This window comes from Taudactylus pleione, unplaced genomic scaffold (assembly GCF_031769625.1).
Source record: "Taudactylus pleione unplaced genomic scaffold, aTauple2 ptg002175l, whole genome shotgun sequence".
NCBI classification, from domain to species: Eukaryota; Metazoa; Chordata; class Amphibia; order Anura; family Myobatrachidae; genus Taudactylus; species Taudactylus pleione.
The window spans coordinates 135,399-159,474 of NW_028286569.1; the positions used below are offsets into that span (position 1 = coordinate 135,399).

At 46.4% G+C, this 24,076-nt stretch overlaps 1 protein-coding gene across 1 annotated transcript in view; it reads left to right on the plus strand.

Moving 5' to 3' along the window:
* LOC148433684 (alpha-aspartyl dipeptidase-like) overlaps window positions 1–24,076 on the plus strand; it is an 87,838-nt gene that overhangs the window by 47,769 nt on the left and 15,993 nt on the right. Inside the window, exon 8 of the mRNA XM_088465840.1 lies at window positions 12,829–12,911. Within this exon, the coding sequence (XP_088321966.1) occupies window positions 12,829–12,911 (83 nt within the window). The remainder of the gene's footprint in view (window positions 1–12,828; window positions 12,912–24,076) is intronic.

A 24,076-nucleotide genomic window follows, 5' to 3' on the forward strand; every position in this document is an offset into this window, starting at 1 on the left:
CTCTGTGTATAAATACTGCCCTGACATCTGTGACTCTTCCTGTGTGCTAGAACCGTAGATAACGCCTGGTCATTCTCTGTGTATAAATACTGCACTGACATCTCAGTATCTCAGTGACTCTTCCTGTGTGATAGAACCGTACAGAACGCCTGGTCATTCTCTGTGTATAAATACTGCACTGACATCTCAGTGACTCTACCTGTGTGCTAGAACCGTACAGAACGCCTGGTCATTCTCTGGTATAAATACTGCACTGACATCTCAGTGACTCTACCTGTGTGCTAGAACCGTACAGAATGCCTGGTCATTCTCTGTGTATAAATACTGCCCTGACATCTCCGTGACTCTTCCTGTGTGATAGAACCATACAGAACGCCTGGTCATTCTCTGTGTATAAATACTGCACTGACATCTCCGTGACTCTTCCTGTGTGCTAGAACCGTACAGAAGGCATGGTCATTCTCTGTGTATAAATACTGCCCTGACATCTGTGACTCTTCCTGTGTGCTAGAACCGTAGATAACGCCTGGTCATTATCTGTGTATAAATACTGCACTGACATCTCAGTGACTCTGCCTGTGTGCTAGAACCGTACAGAACTCTGTGTATAAATACTGCCCTGACATCTCAGTGACTCTGCCTGTGTGCTAGAACTTTACAGAACTCCTGGTCATTCTCTGTGTATAAATACTGCACTGACATCTCTATGACTCTTCCTGTGTGCTAGAACCGTACAGAACGCCTGGTCATTCTCTGTGTATAAATACTGTACTGACATCTCAGTGACTCTGCCTGTGTGCTAGAACCATACAAAACGCCTGGTCATTCTCTGTGTATAAATACTGCACTGACATCTGTGTGACTCTTCCTGTGTGCTAGAACCGTACAGAAGGCATGGTCATTCTCTGTGTATAAATACTGCCCTGACATCTGTGACTCTTCCTGTGTGCTAGAACCGTAGATAACGCCTGGTCATTCTCTGTGTATAAATACTGCACTGACATCTCAGTGACTCTACCTGTGTGCTAGAACCGTACAGAACGCCTGGTCATTCTCTGGTATAAATACTGCACTGACATCTCAGTATCTCAGTGACTCTTCCTGTGTACTAGAACCGTACAGAACGCCTGGTCATTCTCTGTGTATAAATACTGCACTGACATCTCAGTGACTCTACCTGTGTGCTAGAACCGTACAGAACGCCTGGTCATTCTCTGGTATAAATACTGCACTGACATCTCAGTGACTCTACCTGTGTGCTAGAACCGTACAGAATGCCTGGTCATTCTCTGTGTATAAATACTGCCCTGACATCTCCGTGACTCTTCCTGTGTGATAGAGCCATACAGAACGCCTGGTCATTCTCTGTGTATAAATACTGCACTGACATCTCCGTGACTCTTCCTGTGTGCTAGAACCGTACAGAAGGCATGGTCATTCTCTGTGTATAAATACTGCCCTGACATCTGTGACTCTTCCTGTGTGCTAGAACCGTAGATAACGCCTGGTCATTATCTGTGTATAAATACTGCACTGACATCTCAGTGACTCTGCCTGTGTGCTAGAACCGTACAGAACTCTGTGTATAAATACTGCCCTGACATCTCAGTGACTCTGCCTGTGTGCTAGAACTCTACAGAACTCCTGGTCATTCTCTGTGTATAAATACTGCACTGACATCTCTATGACTCTTCCTGTGTGCTAGAACCGTACAGAACGCCTGGTCATTCTCTGTGTATAAATACTGCACTGACATCTCAGTGACTCTGCCTGTGTGCTAGAACCATACAAAACGCCTGGTCATTCTCTGTGTATAAATACTGCACTGACATCTGTGTGACTCTTCCTGTGTGCTAGAACCGTACAGAACGCATGGTCTTTCTCTGTGTATAAATACTGCTCTGACATCTCCGTGACTCTGCCTGTGTGCTAGAACCGTAGATAACGCCTGGTCATTCTCTGTGTATAAATACTGCACTGACATCTCAGTGACTCTACCTGTGTGCTAGAACCGTACAGAACGCCTGGTCATTCTCTGGTATAAATACTGCACTGACATCTCAGTGACTCTGCCTGTGTGCTAGAACCATACAGAACGCCTGGTCATTCTCTGTGTATGAATACTGCACTGACATCTCAGTGACTCTTGCTGTGTGCTAGAACCGTACAGAACTCTGTGTATAAATACTTCCCTGACATCTCAGTGACTCTGCCTGTGTGCTAGAACCATACAGAACTCTGTGTATAAATACTGCCCTGACATCTCAGTGACTCGTCCTGTGTGCTAGAACCGTACAGAACGCCTGGTCATTCTCTGTGTATAAATACTGCACTGACATCTCTGTTACTCTTCCTGTGTGCTAGAACCGTACAGAACGCATGGTCTTTCTCTGTGTATAAATACTGCATTGACATCTCAGTGACTCTGCCTGTGTGCCAGAAATCTACAGAACGCCTGGTCATTCTCTGGTATAAATACTGCACTGACATCTCAGTGACTCTACCTGTGTGCTAGAACCGTACAGAAGGCATGGTCATTCTCTGTGTATAAATACTGCCCTGACATCTGTGACTCTTCCTGTGTGCTAGAACCGTACAGAACGCCTGGTCATTCTCTGTGTATAAATACTGCACTGACATCTCAGTGACTCTGCCTGTGTGCTAGAACCGTACAGAGCGCCTGGTCATTCTCGGTGTATAAATACTGCACTGACATCTCAGTGACTCTGCCTGTGTGCTAGAACCATACAGAACGCCTGGTCATTCTCTGTGTATAAATACTGCACTGACATCTCAGTGACTCTGCCTGTGTGCTAGAACCATACAGAACGCCTGGTCATTCTCTATGTATAAATTACTGCACTGACATCTCCGTGACTCTTCCTGTGTGCTAGAACCATACATAACGCATGGTCATTCTCTGTGTATAAATACTGCACTGACATCTCAGTGACTCTTCCTGTGTGCTAGAACCGTACAGAAGGCCTGGTCATTCTCTGGTATAAATACTGCACTGACATCTCTGTGACTCTGCCTGTGTGCTAGAACCGTACAGAACTCTGTGTATAAATACTGCCCTGACATCTCAGTGACTCTGCCTGTGTGCTAGAACCGTACAGAACGCCTGGTCATTCTCTGTGTATAAATACTGCCCTGACATCTCCGTGACTCTTCCTGTGTGATAGAACCATACAGAACGCCTGGTCATTCTCTGTGTATAAATACTGCACTGACATCTCCGTGACTCTTCCTGTGTGCTAGAACCGTACAGAAGGCATGGTCATTCTCTGTGTATAAATACTGCCCTGACATCTGTGACTCTTCCTGTGTGCTAGAACCGTAGATAACGCCTGGTCATTCTCTGTGTATAAATACTGCACTGACATCTCAGTGACTCTACCTGTGTGATAGAACCGTACAGAACGCCTGGTCATTCTCTGGTATAAATACTGCACTGACATCTCCGTGACTCTACCTGTGTGCTAGAACCGTACAGAATGCCTGGTCATTCTCTGTGTATGAATACTGCACTGACATCTCAGTGACTCTTCCTGTGTGCAAGAACCGTACAGAACTATGTGTATAAATACTGCACTGACATCTCAGTGACTCTGCCTGTGTGCTAGAACCGTACAGAACGCCTGGTCATTCTCTGTGTATAAATACTTCACTGACATCTCAGTGACTCTGCCTGTGTGCTAGACCCGTACAGAACACCTGGTCATTCTCTGTGTATAAATACTGCACTGACATCTCAGTGACTCTTCCTGTGTGCTAGAACCGTACAGAACGCCTGGTCATTCTCTGTGTATAAATACTGCACTGACATCTCAGTGACTCTGCCTGTGTGCTAGAACCGTACAGAGCGCCTGGTCATTCTCGGTGTATAAATACTGCACTGACATCTCAGTGACTCTGCCTGTGTGCTAGAACCATACAGAACGCCTGGTCATTCTCTGTGTATAAATACTGCACTGACATCTCAGTGACTCTGCCTGTGTGCTAGAACCATACAGAACGCCTGGTCATTCTCTATGTATAACTTACTGCACTGACATCTCCGTGACTCTTCCTGTGTGCTAGAACCATACATAACGCATGGTCATTCTCTGTGTATAAATACTGCACTGACATCTCAGTGACTCTTCCTGTGTGCTAGAACCGTACAGAAGGCCTGGTCATTCTCTGGTATAAATACTGCACTGACATCTCTGTGACTCTGCCTGTGTGCTAGAACCGTACAGAACTCTGTGTATAAATACTGCCCTGACATCTCAGTGACTCTGCCTGTGTGCTAGAACCGTACAGAACGCCTGGTCATTCTCTGTGTATAAATACTGCACTGACATCTCAGTGACTCTGCCTGTGTGCTAGAACCATACAAAACGACTGGTCATTCTCTGTGTATAAATACTGCACTGACATCTCTGTGACTCTTCCTGTGTGCTAGAACCGTACAGAACGCATGGTCTTTCTCTGTGTATAAATACTGCTCTGACATCTCCGTGAGTCTTCCTGTGTGATAGAACCATACAGAACGCCTGGTCATTCTCTGTGTATAAATACTGCACTGACATCTCCGTGACTCTTCCTGTGTGCTAGAACCGTACAGAACGCATGGTCATTCTCTGTGTATAAATACTGCCCTGACATCTGTGACTTTTACTGTGTGCTAGAACCGTAGATAACGCCTGGTCATTCTCTGTGTATTAATACTGCACTGACATCTCAGTGACTCTACCTGTGTGCTAGAACCGTACAGAACGCCTGGTCATTCTCTGGTATAAATACTGCACTGACATCTCCGTGACTCTACCTGTGTGCTAGAACCGTACAGAATGCCTGGTCATTCTCTGTGTATGAATACTGCACTGACATCTCAGTGACTCTTCCTGTGTGCTAGAACCGTACAGAACTCTGTGTATAAATACTGCACTGACATCTCTATGACTCTTCCTGTGTGCTAGAACCATACAGAACGCCTGGTCATTCTCTGTGTATAAATACTGCACTGACATCTCAGTGACTCTGCCTGTGTGCTAGAACCATACAGAACGCCTGGTCATTCTCTGTGTATAAATACTGCACTGACATCTCAGTGACTCTGCCTGTGTGCTAGAACCATACAGAACGCCTGGTCATTCTCTGTGTATAAATACTGCACTGACATCTCAGTGACTCTGCCTGTGTGCTAGAACCATACAGAACGCCTGGTCATTCTCTGTGTATAAATACTGCACTGACATCTCAGTGACTCTGCCTGTGTGCTAGAACCATACAGAACGCCTGGTCATTCTCTGTGTATAAATACTGCCCTGACATCTCAGTGACTCTGCCTGTGTGCTAGAACCGTACAGAATGCCTGGTCATTCTCTGTGTATAAATACTGCACTGACATCTCAGTGACTCTTCCTGTGTGCTAGAACCGTACAGGACGCCTGGTCATTCTCTGGTATAAATACTGCACTGACATCTCCGTGACTCTACCTGTGTGCTAGAACCATACAGAACTCCTTGTCATTCTCTGTGTATAAATACTGCACTGACATCTCAGTGACTCTGCCTGTGTGCTAGAACCGTACAGAACTCTGTGCATAGATGCTGCCCTGACATGTCAGTGACTCTACCTGTGTGCTAGAACCGTACAGAACGCCTGGTCTTTCTCTGTGTATAAATATGCACTGACATCTCTGTGACTCTTCCTGTGTGCTAGAACCGTACAGAACTCTGTGCATAGATACTGCCCTGACATGTCAGTGACTCTACCTGTGTGCTAGAACCGTACAGAACGCCTGGTCATTCTCTGTGTATAAATACTGCACTGACATCTCAGTGACTCTTCCTGTGTGCTAGAACCGTACAGAACGCCTGGTCATTCTCTGTGTATAAATACTGCACTGACATCTCTGTGACTCTTCCTGTGTGCTAGAACCGTACAGAACGCATGGTCATTCTCTGTGTATAAATACTGCCCTGACATCTCTGTGACTCTTCCTGTGTGCTAGAACCGTACAGAACGCATGGTCATTCTCTGTGTATAAATACTGCCCTGACATCTCTGTGACTCTTCCTGTGTGCTAGAACCGTACAGAACGCATGGTCATTCTCTGTGTATAAATACTGCCCTGACATCTCTGTGACTCTTCCTGTGTGCTAGAACCGTACAGAACGCCTTGTCATTCTCTGTGTATAAATACTGCACTGACATCTCAGTGACTCTGCCTGTGTGCTAGAACCGTACAGAACGCCTGGTCATTCTCTGTGTATAAATACTGCACTGACATCTCCGTGACTCTACCTGTGTGCTAGAACCGTACAGAACGCCTGGTCATTCTCTGGTATAAATACTGCACTGACATCTCCGTGACTCTACCTGTGTGCTAGAACCGTACAGAACTCTGTGCATAGATATTGCCCTGACATGTCAGTGACTCTACCTGTGTGCTAGAACCGTACAGAACGCCTGGTCATTCTCTGTGTATAAATACTGCACTGACATCTCAGTGACTCTTCCTGTGTGCAAGAACCGTACAGAACGCCTGGTCATTCTCTGTGTATAAATACTGCCCTGACATCTCTGTGACTCTTCCTGTGTGCTAGAACCGTACAGAACGCCTGGTCATTCTCTGGTATAAATACTGCACTGACATCTCTGTGACTCTACCTGTGTGCTAGAACCGTACAGAACGCCTGGTCTTTCTCTGTGTATAAATACTGCACTGACATCTCTGTGACTCTTCCTGTGTGCTAGAACCGTACAGAACTCTGTGCACAGATACTGCCCTGACATGTCAGTGACTCTACCTGTGTGCTAGAACCGTACAGAATGCCTGGTCATTCTCTGTGTATAAATACTGCACTGACATCTCAGTGACTCTGCCTGTGTGCTAGAACCGTACAGGACGCCTGGTCATTCTCTGGTATAAATACTGCACTGACATCTCCGTGACTCTACCTGTGTGCTAGAACCATACAGAACGCCTGGTCATTATCTGTGTATAAATACTGCACTGACATCTCAGTGACTCTTCCTGTGTGCTAGAACCATACAGAACGCCTGGTCATTCTCTGTATATAAATACTGCACTGACATCTCAGTGACTCTGCCTGTGTGCTAGAACCATACAGAACGCCTGGTCATTCTCTGTGTATAAATACTGCCCTGACATCTCAGTGACTCTGCCTGTGTGCTAGAACCGTACAGAACGCCTGGTCATTCTCTGTGTATAAATACTGCACTGACATCTCCGTGACTCTACCTGTGTGCTAGAACCGTACAGAACTCTGTGCATAGATACTGCCCTGACATGTCAGTGACTCTACCTGTGTGCTAGAACCGTACACAACGCCTGGTCATTCTCTGTGTATAAATACTGCACTGACATCTCCGTGACTCTACCTGTGTGCTAGAACCGTACAGAACGCCTGGTCTTTCTCTGTGTATATACTGCACTGACATCTCTGTGACTCTTCCTGTGTGCTAGAACCGTACAGAACTCTGTGCATAGATACTGCCCTGACATGTCAGTGACTCTACCTGTGTGCTAGAACCGTACAGAACGCCTGGTCATTCTCTGTGTATAAATACTGCACTGACATCTCAGTGACTCTTCCTGTGTGCTAGAACCGTACAGAACGCCTGGTCATTCTCTGTGTATAAATACTGCACTGACATCTCTGTGACTCTTCCTGTGTGCTAGAACCGTACAGAACGCATGGTCATTCTCTGTGTATAAATACTGCCCTGACATCTCTGTGACTCTTCCTGTGTGCTAGAACCGTATAGAACGCCTTGTCATTCTCTGTGTATAAATACTGCACTGACATCTCAGTGACTCTGCCTGTGGGCTAGAACCGTACAGAACGCCTGGTCATTCTCTGTGTATAAATACTGCACTGACATCTCCGTGACTCTACCTGTGTGCTAGAACCGTACAGAACGCCTGGTCATTCTCTGGTATAAATACTGCACTGACATCTCCGTGACTCTACCTGTGTGCTAGAACCGTACAGAACTCTGTGCATAGATACTGCCCTGACTTGTCAGTGACTCTACCTGTGTGCTAGAACCGTACAGAACGCCTGGTCATTCTCTGTGTATAAATACTGCACTGACATCTCAGTGACTCTTCCTGTGTGCTAGAACCGTACAGAACGCCTGGTCATTCTCTGGTATAAATACTGCACTGACATCTCTGTGACTCTTCCTGTGTGCTAGAACCGTACAGAACGCATGGTCATTCTCTGTGTATAAATACTGCCCTGACATCTCCGTGACTCTACCTGTGTGCTAGCACCGTACAGAACTCTGTGCATAGATACTGCCCTGACATGTCAGTGACTCTACCTGTGTGCTAGAACCGTACAGAACGCCTGGTCATTCTCTGGTATAAATACTGCACTGACATCTCCGTGACTCTACCTGTGTGCTAGAACCGTACAGAACGCCTGGTCATTCTCTGTGTATAAATACTGCTCTGACATCTCAGTGACTCTGCCTGTGTGCTAGAACCGTACAGAACGCATGGTCATTCTCTGTGCATAAATACTGCACTGACATGTCAGTGACTCTACCTGTGTGCTAGAACCGTACAGAACGCCTGGTCATTCTCTGGTATAAATACTGCACTGACATCTCCGTGACTCTACCTGTGTGCTAGAACCGTACAGAACTCTGTGTATAAATACTGCCCTGACATCTCTATGACTCTTCCTGTGTGCTAGAACCATACAGAACGCCTGGTCATTCTCTGTGTATAAATACTGCCCTGACATCTCTATGACTCTTCCTGTGTGCTAGAACCATACAGAACGCCTGGTCATTCTCTGTGTATAAATACTGCACTGACATCTCAGTGACTCTGCCTGTGTGCTAGAACCGTACAGAACGCCTGGTCATTCTCTGTGTATAAATACTGCTCTGACATCTCAGTGACTCTGCCTGTGTGCTAGAACCGTACAGAACGCCTGGTCATTCTCTGTGCATAAATACTGCACTGACATGTCAGTGACTCTACCTGTGTGCTAGAACCGTACAGAACGCCTGGTCATTCTCTGGTATAAATACTGCACTGACATCTCCGTGACTCTACCTGTGTGCTATAACCGTACAGAACGCCTGGTCTTTCTCTGTGTATAAATACTGCTCTGACATCTCTGTGACTCTTCCTGTGTGCTAGAACCGTACAGAACTCTGTGCATAGATACTGCCCTGACATGTCAGTGACTCTACCTGTGTGCTAGAACCGTACAGAACGCCTGGTCATTCTCTGGTATAAATACTGCACTGACATCTCCGTGACTCTACCTGTGTGCTAGAACCGTACAGAACGCCTGGTCTTTCTCTGTGTATAAATACTGCACTGACATCTCTGTGACTCTTCCTGTGTGCTAGAACCGTACAGAACTCTGTGCATAGATACTGCCCTGACATGTCAGTGACTCTTCCTGTGTGCAAGAACCGTACAGAACGCCTGGTCATTCTCTGGTATAAATACTGCCCTGACATCTCAGTGACTCTGCCTGTGTGGTAGAACCGTACAGAACGCCTGGTCATTCTCTGGTATAAATACTGCACTGACATCTCAGTGACTCTGCCTGTGTGCTAGACCCGTACAGAACGCCTGGTCATTCTCTGTGTATAAATACTGCACTGACATCTCCGTGACTCTACCTGTGTGCTAGAACCATACAGAACTCCTTGTCATTCTCTGTGTATAAATACTGCACTGACATCTCCATGACTCTACCTGTGTGCTAGAACCATACAGAACGCCTGGTCATTCTCTGTGTATGAATACTGCACTGACATCTCAGTGACTCTTCCTGTGTGCTAGAACCGTACAGAACTCTGTGTATAAATACTGCCCTGACATCTCTATGACTCTTCCTGTGTGCTAGAACCATACAGAACGCCTGGTCATTCTCTGTGTATAAATACTGCCCTGACATCTCTATGACTCTGCCTGTGTGCTAGAACCATACAGAACGCATGGTCATTCTCTGTGTATAAATACTGCCCTGACATCTCAGTGACTCTACCTGTGTGCTAGAACCGTACAGAACGCCTGGTCATTCTCTGTGTATAAATACTGCACTGACATCTCAGTGACTCTTCCTGTGTGCTAGAACCGTACAGGACGCCTGGTCTTTCTCTGTGTATAAATACTGCCCTGACATCTCAGTGACTCTTCCTGTGTGCTAGAACCGTACAGAACGCCTGGTCATTCTCTGTGTATAAATACTGCACTGACATCTCAGTGACTCTTCCTGTGTGCTAGAACCGTACAGGACGCCTGGTCATTCTCTGTGTATAAATACTGCACTGACATCTCAGTGACTCTTCCTGTGTCATAGAACCGTACAGAACGCCTGGTCATTCTCTGTGTATAAATACTGCCCTGACATCTCAGTGACTCTTCCTGTGTGCTAGAACCGTACAGAACGCATGGTCATTCTCTGGTATAAATACTGCCCTGACATCTCAATGACTCTACCTGTGTGCTAGAACCGTACAGAACGCCTGGTCATTCTCTGTGTATAAATACTGCCCTGACATCTCAGTGACTCTGCCTGTGTGCTAGAACCGTACAGAACGCATGGTCATTCTCTGGTATAAATACTGCCCTGACATCTCAGTGACTCTACCTGTGTGCTAGAACCGTACAGAACGCCTGGTCATTCTCTGTGTATAAATACTGCACTGACATCTCCGTGACTCTACCTGTGTGCTAGAACCGTACAGGACGCCTAGTCTTTCTCTGTGTATAAATACTGCACTGACATCTCTGTGACTCTTCCTGTGTGCTAGAACCGTACAGAACGCCTGGTCATTCTCTGTGTATAAATACTGCACTGACATCTCTGTGACTCTTCCTGTGTGCTAGAACCGTACAGAACGCATGGTCATTCTCTGTGTATAAATACTGCACTGACATCTCAGTGACTCTGCCTGTGTGCTAGAACTATACAGAACGCATGGTCATTCTCTGTGTATAAATACTGCCCTGACATCTCAGTGACTCTTCCTGTGTGCTAGAACCGTACAGAACGCCTGGTCATTCTCTGTGTATAAATACTGCACTGACATCTCAGTGACTCTTCCTGTGTGATAGAACCGTACAGAACGCCTGGTCATTCTCTATGTATAAATACTGCCCTGACATCTCAGTGACTCTTCCTGTGTGCTAGAACCGTACAGAACGCCTGGTCATTCTCTGGTATAAATACTGCCCTGACATCTCAGTGACTCTTCCTGTGTGCTAGAACCGTACAGAACGCCTGGTCATTCTCTGTGTATAAATACTGCACTGACATCTCAGTGACTCTTCCTGTGTGATAGAACCGTACAGAACGCCTGGTCATTCTCTGTGTATAAATACTGCACTGACATCTCAGTGACTCTTCCTGTGTGATAGAACCGTACAGAACGCCTGGTCATTCTCTGTGTATAAATACTGCACTGACATCTCAGTGACTCTTCCTGTGTGCTAGAACCGTACAGAACGCCTGGTCATTCTCTGTGTATAAATACTGCACTGACATCTCAGTGACTCTTCCTGTGTGCTAGAATCGTACAGAACGCCTGGTCATTCTCTGTGTATAAATACTGCACTGACATCTCAGTGACTCTTCCTGTGTGATAGAACCGTACAGAACGCCTGGTCATTCTCTATGTATAAATACTGCCCTGACATCTCAGTGACTCTTCCTGTGTGCTAGAACCGTACAGAACGCCTGGTCATTCTCTGGTATAAATACTGCCCTGACATCTCAGTGACTCTTCCTGTGTGCTAGAACCGTACAGAACGCCTGGTCATTCTCTGTGTATAAATACTGCACTGACATCTCAGTGACTCTTCCTGTGTGATAGAACCGTACAGAACGCCTGGTCATTCTCTGTGTATAAATACTGCACTCACATCTCAGTGACTCTTCCTGTGTGATAGAACCGTACAGAACGCCTGGTCTTTCTGGTGTCCAACCTTAGATTCTGCACCTACACAGATCATTACAAGGGGTACATATAACATGGCCATACAATGCTTATTCCTAATAATAGTGATACAGATATCCCAGGAGCCCATGATCTGCCCAGACCAGGCCCCATTTATCCACAGTGACCACCACAATCCAGGAAGCTGCACCCCTAATGATCACCTAAGTGGGGGCAGTTTTGGGGCATGCAGATATTTGCTGCTGATTACATGCTGTGGGTCTTTTATATTGGAGACGTTTTATCCGAGCAGGAAATAACTGTCCTAAATGTACATTTTACCTCCTCATGGATCTGAACGTTACGGGAACGAGGATTTTTCACCATATGGGCATACCTGTGCCACCTGCCGCCACAGGTATAGGTGTGTCTATTGTGATTACGGAGTGATCCTAACGTCCTACATAGGACTAGAACTTCATTCCTGCTAGATATCGGTTGGCTTCCCGCGCTGCCGCCTCTTTTTCGGGTCCTGAAGTGGCGGAAGCCATTAATTGGTATCAGCCGTAAATAAAATGAGCATGAATATGACGGTCATTCTCCTGCCCTGCTGGGGGTTCCCTGGGATGCGATCTCGCCATATACAGGCAGTGAGCGGTACATAGTCATGTATTATACATGTCACTATAGTGCAGTCAGGATTAGATTACTCTCAGACCAGTCAGTTCTGCTGTTCGGGTGACGCCATGGAATGTCATTGCAGCCGCCATTTTCCTCCAGGATTCCTGGCAGATTATTAGGGGCCTCTTATGACCTTTGCCATATACTGCGGGGTTACTACAACTGTAGGGTCTCTTTCTTTCTGGTTACTAACTACAGCTGTACACGTGCAGGGTCTGCGAGAGGGGTGTCTGCTGCTCGTGGAAGGAAGTACAGCGACGCTTCTCGGCATAACCAACGCTCGGCTATTTACAAGGTATTTATATTTATCCCAAAATTAGGGAACCTCCTCCACTCTATCTAATCTCCGTATTTTCACCTTTTCTCATATTCTATGTGTAGGCACTTGCGAATGCCGGCACCCACGCCGGATCCATCACGCACGATAGATGAAGTGGGTACAAAGTCTACTGTGTACCCAGCTTCCCTGCCATATTTCAAACACAGTCTGTAACATTGACAGGAGCTGATTGACTGGTACTTTATTTCTCTCCACTTTATCAATTATCAACACTATCATCATCACATACACAATCCTTGCTCTTTATTTTGCTCCTTACGCCTTGATTTCAGTTTTATTTGTCACAGTAATCTAGGAACGCTAATGGTGTCCGGTACCAAGGTGTCAGCGCTCCCGCTGCCCGGGCTGTCTGCGGGGATACGGAAGCATTGTCATACTCTCCCCGAGCTGAGGGATCGCCACACTACCAGCATAACATCACTACTGCTCCGCACATAGGACAGACTGACAGACACTGCTCCGCACATAGGATAGGCCGACAGACACTGCACCGCACATAGGACAGGCCGACAGACACTGCACCGCACATAGGACAGGCCGACAGACACTGCACCGCACATAGGACAGGCCGACAGACACTGCACCGCACATAGGACAGGCCGACAGACACTGCACCGCACATAGGACAGGCCGACAGACACTGCACCGCACATAGGACAGGCCGACAGACACTGCACCGCACATAGGACAGACTGACAGACACTGCTCCGCACATAGGACAGGCCGTCACCACTGCACCGCACATAGGACAGACTGACAGACACTGCACCGCACATAGGACAGGCCGTCACCACTGCACCACACATAGGACAGGCCGACAGACACTGCACCGCACATAGGACAGGCTGTCACCACTGTACCGCACATAGGACAGGCTGTCACCACTGTACCGCACATAGGACAGGCTGTCCCCACTGTACCGCACATAGGACAGACGGAAAGACACTGTACCGCACATAGGACAGACTGACAGACACTGCACCGCACATAGGACAGGCTGTCACCACTGTACCGCACAAAGGACAGGCTGTCACCACTGTACCGCACATAGGACAGGCTGTCACCACTGTACCGCACATAGGACAGGCTGTCACCACTGTACCGCACATAGGACAGACGGAAAGACACTGTACCGCACATAGGACAGACGGAAAGACACTGCACCGCACATAGGACAGGCTGACAGACACTGCACCGCACATAGGACAGGCCGTCACCACTGCACCGCACATAGGACAGGCCGACAGACACTGCACCACACATAGGACAGGCCGTCACCACTGTACCGCACATAGGACAGGCCGTCACCACTGCACCGCACATAGAACAGACGGAAAGACACTGCACCGCACATAGGACAGGCCGACAGAAACTGCACCGCACATAGGACAGGCCGACACCGCTGCACCGCACATAGGACAGGCCGTCACCACTGCACCGCACATAGGACAGGCTGACAGACACTGCACTGCACATAGGACAGGCCGTCACCACTGCACCGCACATAGCACAGGCCGTCACCACTGCACCGCACATAGGACAGGCCGACAGACACTGCACCGCACATAGGACAGGCCGACAGACACTGCACTGCACATAGGACAGGCCGTCACCACTGCTCCGTACATAGGACAGGCCGACAGACACTGCACCGCACATAGGACAGGCTGTCACCACTGTACCGCACATAGGACAGGCTGTCACCACTGTACCGCACATAGGACAGGCTGTCCCCACTGTACCGCACATAGGACAGACGGAAAGACACTGTACCGCACATAGGACAGACTGACAGACACTGTACCGCACATAGGACAGGCTGTCACCACTGTACCGCACATAGGACAGGCTGTCACCACTGTACCGCACATAGGACAGGCTGTCACCACTGTACCGCACATAGGACAGACGGAAAGACACTGCACTGCACATAGGACAGGCTGACAGACACTGCACCGCACATAGGACAGGCCGTCACCACTGCACCGCACATAGGACAGGCCGACAGACACTGCACCACACATAGGACAGGCCGTCACCACTGCACCGCACATAGAACAGACGGAAAGACACTGCACCGCACATAGGACAGGCCGACAGAAACTGCACCGCACATAGGACAGGCCGACACCGCTGCACCGCACATAGGACAGGCCGTCACCACTGCACCGCACATAGGACAGGCTGACAGACACTGCACTGCACATAGGACAGGCCGTCACCACTGCACCGCACATAGCACAGGCCGTCACCACTGCACCGCACATAGGACAGGCCGACAGACACTGCACCGCACATAGGACAGGCCGACAGACACTGCACTGCACATAGGACAGGCCGTCACCACTGCTCCGTACATAGGACAGGCCGACAGACACTGCACCGCACATAGGACAGGCCGTCACCACTGTACCGCACATAGGACAGGCCGACAGATACTGCACCGCACATAGGATAGGCCGACAGACACTGCACCGCACATAGGACAGGCCGACAGACACTGCACCGCACATAGGACAGGCCGACAGACACTGCACCGCACATAGGACAGGCCGACAGACACTGCACCGCACATAGGACAGGCCGACAGACACTGCACCGCACATAGGACAGGCCGACAGACACTGCACCGCACATAGGACAGGCCGACAGACACTGCACCGCACATAGGACAGGCTGACAGACACTGCTCCGCACATAGGACAGGCCGTCACCACTGCACCGCACATAGGACAGGCCGACAGACACTGCTCCGCACATAGGACAGGCCGACAGACACTGCACCGCACATAGGACAGGCCGACAGACACTGCACCGCACATAGGACAGGCCGACAGACACTGCACCGCACATAGGACAGGCCGACAGACACTGCACCGCACATAGGACAGGCCGTCACCACTGCACCGCACATAGGACAGGCCGACAGACACTGCACCGCACATAGGACAGGCTGACAGACACTGCACCGCACATAGGACAGGCCGTCACCACTGCACCGCACATAGGACAGGCCGTCACCACTGCACCGCACATAGGATAGGCCGTCACCACTGCACCGCACATAGGATTTAATGAATTGCTGTTCCATTAATGATAAAGACTGGAATGTTTCTTCTTCGGGGTCCATAGTGTCCACAGGGATACCATGGTGATATTATAGTTGGAAGACCAGGCACCAAACAGTTAAAGCTTTGGCTCCCAGAATGCCCTGGGTCCTCCTCCATATATACGCACATGTAACGGGCTCAGACAGTCCTAAGCTTTATTTATTTGTTTAGCAATACCAAGCATCTGTATTAAGCCGCATGTACTGTGACTCCATCTACCTCTGTGGGGCCGCAACATCAGTAATTGTGCTGGTGATTTCGGTGGGTCGCGGCTGAGCTTGGCTAGCGGCAATGCTGTGACCTGGACTGCACCGGATTCTCGGAGATGTCAGGTAAGGCGATTCCTCGCATATGGGGAATTGCACGCACTGCAGTCCTGGCTTCTTATGACAGAGACGCACCAGAAGCCGCTGCTGTCAGGACCAGGGATTGTCCGCGTCCTTACTACACCAGCCGGGCCTTATCTATTGTCTGACGCCGGAGATCGGTAGCAGATACATATCTGCTGCCACGTGGCCAGCGTACCCAGTTGCCTAATGCAGCGTAGGGGAGGTAGGCGCTCCCCCGGCAGCTCCTCCCCCGACCCATACGCAGTCCCTACGAAGGGTTTCGCGTGTCTAGGGTTGCTCCGCCTACCCTCCACGTGTATGAGATACTTATGGTCCACGCTCAGTGCACCCGGTAGCTGTTGGGCTCAGGAGGGTCCGGTTCAGTCTCCCTGTATACCTCTCCCTAGGTTAAGGTTTATAGTGCTCTATGTCCTACCATTCCTTTGCGTTGCGGTAGCTAATTTAGAGCCAATTGTAATTATATTACATGTGCATTGTATGTGACTGTAATTATATTACATGTGCATTGTATGTGACTGTAATTCTATTACATGTGCATTGTATGTGTGACTGTAATTATATTACCTGGGCAGTGTATGTGACTGTAATTATATTACATGTGCAGTGTATGTGACTGTAATTATATTACATGTGCAGTGTATGTGACTAATTATATTACATGGGCAGTGTGTGTGACTGTAATTATATTACATATGCATTGTATGTGACTGTAATTCTATTACATGTGCATTGTATGTGTGACTGTAATTATATTACCTGGGCAGCAGTGTATGTGACTGTAATTATATTACATGGGCAGTGTGTGTGACTGTAATTATATTACATGTGCATTGTATGTGTGACTGTAATTCTATTACATGTGCATTGTATGTGACTGTAATTATATTACATGTGCATTGTATGTGACTGTAATTATATTACATGGGCAGTGTATGTGACTGTAATTATATTACATGTGCAGTGTGTGTGACTGTAATTATATTACATGGGCAGTGTATGTGACTGTAATTATATTACATGTGCATTGTATGTGACTAATTATATTACATGTGCATTGTATGTGACTGTAATTATATTACATGTGCATTGTATGTGACTGTTATTATATTACATGTGCATTGTATGTGTGACTGTAATTCTATTACATGTGCAGTGTATGTGACTGTAATTATATTACATGTGCATTGTATGTGACTGTAATTATATTACATGGGCAGTGTATGTGACTGTAATTATATTACATGTGCAGTGTATGTGACTGTAATTATATTACATGTGCATTGTATGTGACTGTAATTATATTACATGTGCATTGTATGTGACTGTAATTATATTACATGTGCATTGTATGTGACTGTAATTATAGTACCTGGGCAGTGTATGTGACTGTAATTATATTACATGGGCAGTGTGTGTGACTGTAATTATATTACATGGGCAGTGTGTGTGACTGGAATTATATTACATGGGCAGAGTGTGTGACTGTAATTATATTACATGGGCAGTGTATGTGACTGTAATTATATTACATGGGCAGAGTGTGTGACTGTAATTATATTACATGGGCAGTGTGTGTGACTGTAATTATATTACATGTGCAGTGTATGTGACTGTAATTATATTACATGTGCATTGTATGTGACTGTAATTATATTACATGTGCATTGTATGTGACTGTAATTATATTACATGTGCATTGTATGTGACTGTAATTATAGTACCTGGGCAGTGTATGTGACTGTAATTATATTACATGGGCAGTGTGTGTGACTGTAATTATATTACATGGGCAGAGTGTGTGACTGTAATTATATTACATGGGCATTGTATGTGACTGTAATTATATTACATGGGCAGAGTGTGTGACTGTAATTATATTACATGGGCAGAGTGTGTGACTGTAATTATAGTACCTGGGCAGTGTGTGTGACTGTAATTATATTACATGGGCAGAGTGTGTGACTGTAATTATATTACATGGGCATTGTATGTGACTGTAATTATATTACATGGGCAGAGTGTGTGACTGTAATTATATTACATGGGCAGTGTATGTGACTGTAATTATATTACATGGGCAGAGTGTGTGACTGTAATTATATTACATGGGCAGAGTGTGTGACTGTAATTATATTACATGGGCATTGTATGTGACTGTAATTATATTACATGGGCAGAGTGTGTGACTGTAATTATATTACATGGGCAGTGTATGTGACTGTAATTATATTACATGGGCAGAGTGTGTGACTGTAATTATATTACATGGGCAGTGTGTGTGACTGTAATTATATTACATGGGCAGTGTGTGTGACTGTAATTATATTACATGTGCAGTGTATGTGACTGTAATTATATTACATGTGCATTGTATGTGACTGTAATTATATTACATGTGCATTGTATGTGACTGTAATTATATTACATGTGCATTGTATGTGACTGTAATTATAGTACCTGGGCAGAGTGTGTGACTGTAATTATATTACATGGGCAGAGTGTGTGACTGTAATTATAGTACCTGGGCAGTGTATGTGACTGTAATTATATTACATGGGCAGAGTGTGTGACTGTAATTATATTACATGGGCAGTGTGTGTGACTGTAATTATATTACATGGGCAGTGTATGTGACTGTAATTATATTACATGTGCATTGTATGTGACTGTAATTATATTACATGTGCATTGTATGTGACTGTAATTATAGTACCTGGGCAGTGTATGTGACTGTAATTATATTACATGGGCAGAGTGTGTGACTGTAATTATATTACATGGGCAGAGTGTGTGACTGTAATTATATTACATGGGCAGTGTATGTGACTGTAATTATATTACATGGGCAGTGTGTGTGACTGTAATTATATTACATGGGCAGTGTATGTGACTGTAATTATATTACATGGGCAGTGTATGTGACTGTAATTATATTACATGGGCAGTGTGTGTGACTGTAATTATATTACATGTGCATTGTATGTGACTGTAATTATATTACATGGGCAGTGTATGTGACTGTAATTATATTACATGGGCAGTGTATGTGACTGTAATTATATTACATGGGCAGAGTGTGTGACTGTAATTATATTACATGTGCATTGTATGTGACTGTTGCTAGCTGCTATTGACACTGTCAGTTATACCCATCACTGTTATTTCTTTCTGAGTACATCACATTTAGTGAGATTTTGTGAAGGCTGTCACATAACTTTGCAATTGTTGCCTTTACTTTGAATATGTCAAAAGCTAAAGGGAACACACCTGTGCTGGTATCATGTAAATCATCTATGGCATATGTATCATTACAGGATATAAAGGATGGTCTGTGTGCTGTCTGTTATAAAGAGCCACCTCACCAGTCCGGTTACCTGTTGTTGGACAGGAGCCATCTTGGGTTACCTCTTTGTCCCAGGTTATGATGCAGGTTGTGATCGTTTGGCTACTCCAACGATGCCTCCTAGGATGGGGTGTCCACATATGTTTTCACCTCATGGGCATTCTGCAATAAGGGATGATGATGGCCATTCTAGTCCAAGTGTGGCACCATCTAATGGTGATAACAGACCAGTAGTGACTAAAGCGCCTAAACGTAAGTTGTCTTTATATCAGTCTGCCCAACATATGGATTCAGACGCATCAATCTGATAATATACAGGATTCCTCTCCAGGATCTATTTCTGGGGCGGAGGATCAGCCATCTACTGTTTACTACTTTGGTGAGGGGCGGTCAGACCAGTCCTAGATATTCAGGATGATGAACCGGCTCTGAGTAAGAAGACTCCAGTGTTTAATCACCACCAAAAGGTGGTCAAAACGAGTTCCCTGTGTCTGAACAGCTCACTGAGCTTATAGAGGAGGCATGGGGAAACCCTGATAATGTAGGATTTATGTAGATAGGAGGATAAAATCATTGTACACATTCCCACCTTCCTACTGTGGATGCTCATGTAACGCATTTAATCAGAAATGCTACATTGCCTATTTCATCAGATAAAAAGATTGAAGCCTGTCTTGAGGCGATATTCTCATTATCTGGAGCTGTTACCCATCAACTATAGCCGGAGCCTGGGTAACCAAAGCTGTTGAAGAATGGATGGGAGCATTGGAAAATTCTCTACCAAATACTACCAGAGAACAGATGATTAATATCTCCCAAATACAGGGGGGAGCTGCAGTGGATGCTGGAATTTTAGCTTCTAAGGCATCAGCAGCTCCAATAGTGGCACGCAGGGCTCTGTGGTTAAGGTCTTGGAAAGCTGATACAGGATCAGAGAGGGTGCTGGAAGTTTTACATTTTCATGGAAAGTTACTTTTTGGAGCAGAGTTGAATAACATAATTTCTACTCTGGCGGCTTCAAAGTCAGCAGGTCTGCCATCTACGTCACACAGTAGTGCTAGGCAGGTTTCTTTACAGTCCTTCCGTCCTCAGGGAAGAGGTAAAGTACAGACTTCTTCTAGGCCGTCTAGTTTTCATAAGTCAAAACGACAAACTAAGGCCTGATGTTCAGCCATAGGCCTGATGGAGCGGGCCTCCTCCTTGGGGATTCCAGGGCGGGAGGCCAACTTTTCCAGTTTGCGGATTATTGGCATCAAGCAACTACAGATGCCTGGGTCTGAGGAGTGATCTCTCAGGGGTATGCCCTCACTTTCAAGAGACATCCCCGACAGAAGTTTTTTTGCCACAAAGCCTCCATCAGATGTGGACAAGGCCTTGACTTTTCAGGAAGCCATTAATTCCCTGCTACAGGCAGGGGTAATAGTCCCAATCCCTGTGTCCCAACAAGGAAGGGGTTATTATTCCAATCTATTTCTTGTCCAGAAGCGGAATGGAACATATCGCCCTATTTTGAATCTAAAAACCCTCAACAGGTTTATTCATGTTCCCAAATTCCGCATGGAAACTCTCCGGTCAATTATTTTGGCTATGGAGCCGGGAGATTACATAGTTTCCCTGGATATTCAGGATGCATATATATCTGCATGTTCCAATTATCCCATCCCACCAGCAAGTTTCACGGTTTGCTGTCCTTCAGCAACATTACCAATTTCAGGCTTTACCCTTTGGCCTATCTACGGGTCCCCGGGTTTTTACCAATATAATGTCAGTCATGACGGCTTATCTCAGGCGTCACAGGAGTCAGAATTCTGCCATATCTAGATGACCTTCTGATATTGGCACAGACTCCGGGGGTGTTGCAACAACATCTTCAGCTGACCATTGCCTGCCTACAGAGGCACGGCTGGATCATCAATTGGAAGAAATCATCCCTTTCTTCAACACAGCAGATGGTACATCTGGGAGCATTGCTAGATTCTCAGGCACAAAGGGTTTCTACCAGAGGACAAGATTGTGGCCTTATCAAAGCGAATACACATGCAAGCGAAGAGTATTCATTCTGTCAGCAATGCAGGTCCTGGGATCAATAGTATCAACCTTCGACATGGATGGGTATGCTCAGTTCCATTCCAGGCCTCTGCAAAGGTTGATTGTCTCCAGTTGGAACGGACAGCATAATTTAATACGGTCCCAGGTGATTTTTCTCACTCCAGAGGTTCATCACTCCCTTCTGTGGTGGCTAAAAAAGGATCATCTAAACAAGGTGTGCCCATTCTGGATTCCAAATTAAGTGCTTCTCACCACGGACATCAGTCTTCGCGGATGGGGGGCAGTGACAGGACATCACACCTTCCAGGGGAGATGGACAAGTCAAGAAAGTAGTCTGCCAATAAACATTCTGGAGCTGCGAGCAGTATACAAAGCACTTGTCAGGGCACAGGACCAGCTCCAGGGCAGCCCTGTCCAGATCCAGTCCAACAATGCGACTACACTGGCCCACCTCAATCATCAGGGAGGCACAAGGAGTTTTGCGGCCATGAAGGAAGTGACAAAGGTTCTCATTTGGGCAGAACGCCATATTCCGGCCATCTCATCAATATTCATTCTGGGAGTACTCAATTGGGAAGCAGACTTCCTACGTCGCCAGGACATACAGTACATGCCGGAGAGTGGTCTCTCCATCCGGGACTGTTTCAGCTCCTGGTAAACAAATGGGGTCTACCAGAGATAGATGTCATGGCGTCACGTCACAACCACAAGGTCCCTAGGTACGGGGCCAGGTCCAGAGACCCATCAGCAGCATGCGTGGACGCACTGGCAGTAAGATGGGACTTCAAGCTGGCATATCTCTTTCCTCCAATGTCCCTGCTCCCAAGACTACTCTGGAAATTCAAGCAGGAAGGCAGAACAGTAATACTGGTGGCTCCGGCTTGGCCCAGACATCATTGGTTTACCGACATACAGAATCTATCAGTAGACAGACCGTATCCTGTTCCCCTGTGGCAGGATCTGCTAACGCAGGGTTCCTGCCGACATCCGGACTTGCCCCGTTTGGCTTTGACGGCGTGGCTCTCGAATCTTCCATCCTAAAAGTGAAGGGAATTCCTGTTCTGTAATTAAAACGATGCTTCTGCCCGCCTCTATTACAGAGTTTGTCATTTTTTTGGTCAGTGGTGTTCTCATAAGGAATATGATCCTAAGGTGTTTAGGATTTCCAGGATACTGGCTTTTCTGCAGGCAGGGTTAGACAAGAGTCTCCACCTGGCCACTTTGAAAGTAAAGGTTACTGCAACGTCAGTCTTGTTCCAGAAGAAGATTGCTTCATTACCAGATGTTAGAATTTTTTTTCCAAGGAGTCCTGCGAGTTCAGCCTCCTTTTGTTCCATTGGCAGCACCGTGGGATTTGTCTTTGGTTCTTAAGGGGGCTACAGGCGTCCCCTATTTGAACCTCTGGACTCTGTAGATTTGAAGTGGTTGACAGCGAAGACCCTTTATCTCCTCGCTATTTCTTCTGCTCGCAGAGTCTCAGATTTGGCAGCGCTGTCTTGTCGCTCCGCATTTTTGACTTTTCACCAGGATAGAGCTGTTCTCCATACAAGGGAGGGTTACCTTCCTAAGGGAGTGTCCCGGTTTCATGTAAATGAAGAAATTGTTATTCCAGCTTTTCAGGCTCCTGATCTTTCTGTAAGTGAAGCCTAGAAAAAAAGGATTTTCCCTCCAGGACACTGCAATAATATCAGCAAAAATACTTGGATCCTACATGATGATAGAAATTCAGAAGTATTAGTTGCATACATTTGTAAATATATGATTAAGCGCCAGGCCAGCATCAAGGCTCCTCTATACCGGCGTCCCTAACATTCAGGGGTTCACATCTGAGGCGCAGGGCACCCCAAAAGAATCCAGCTAAGGACCATCCCCAGGGCATCACATGAAAAAGGAAAAAAGGTGATAGTGAAGTGTAAAGTATAGATGTGTAAAGTTAATCAATTAAGCTGCATACACGCACAACGATTTTATGAACGATTTTCTGTCAGATTATCTGTCAGATTTTTTAAAGTGTTATGGAGCATACACACGGTCAGATTTGTCAGATCTGTCAGATGAACGATTTGAACAATTTTACCAAAGATTTAAACGATTGAGCGATTTTTGACTGCATTAAAATGCAAACACATCAAATGTCGTTATCTGACCATTGGGAATGCTTCATTGGGTGATTTTCTTTTGGTCACAGATTCCCTCATCTTATGTAAGAGTGTTTCTGGTGTACGATTTCTCTTCCTTCTCCTACCTTTAGGCTTGTTAGCTAAACTG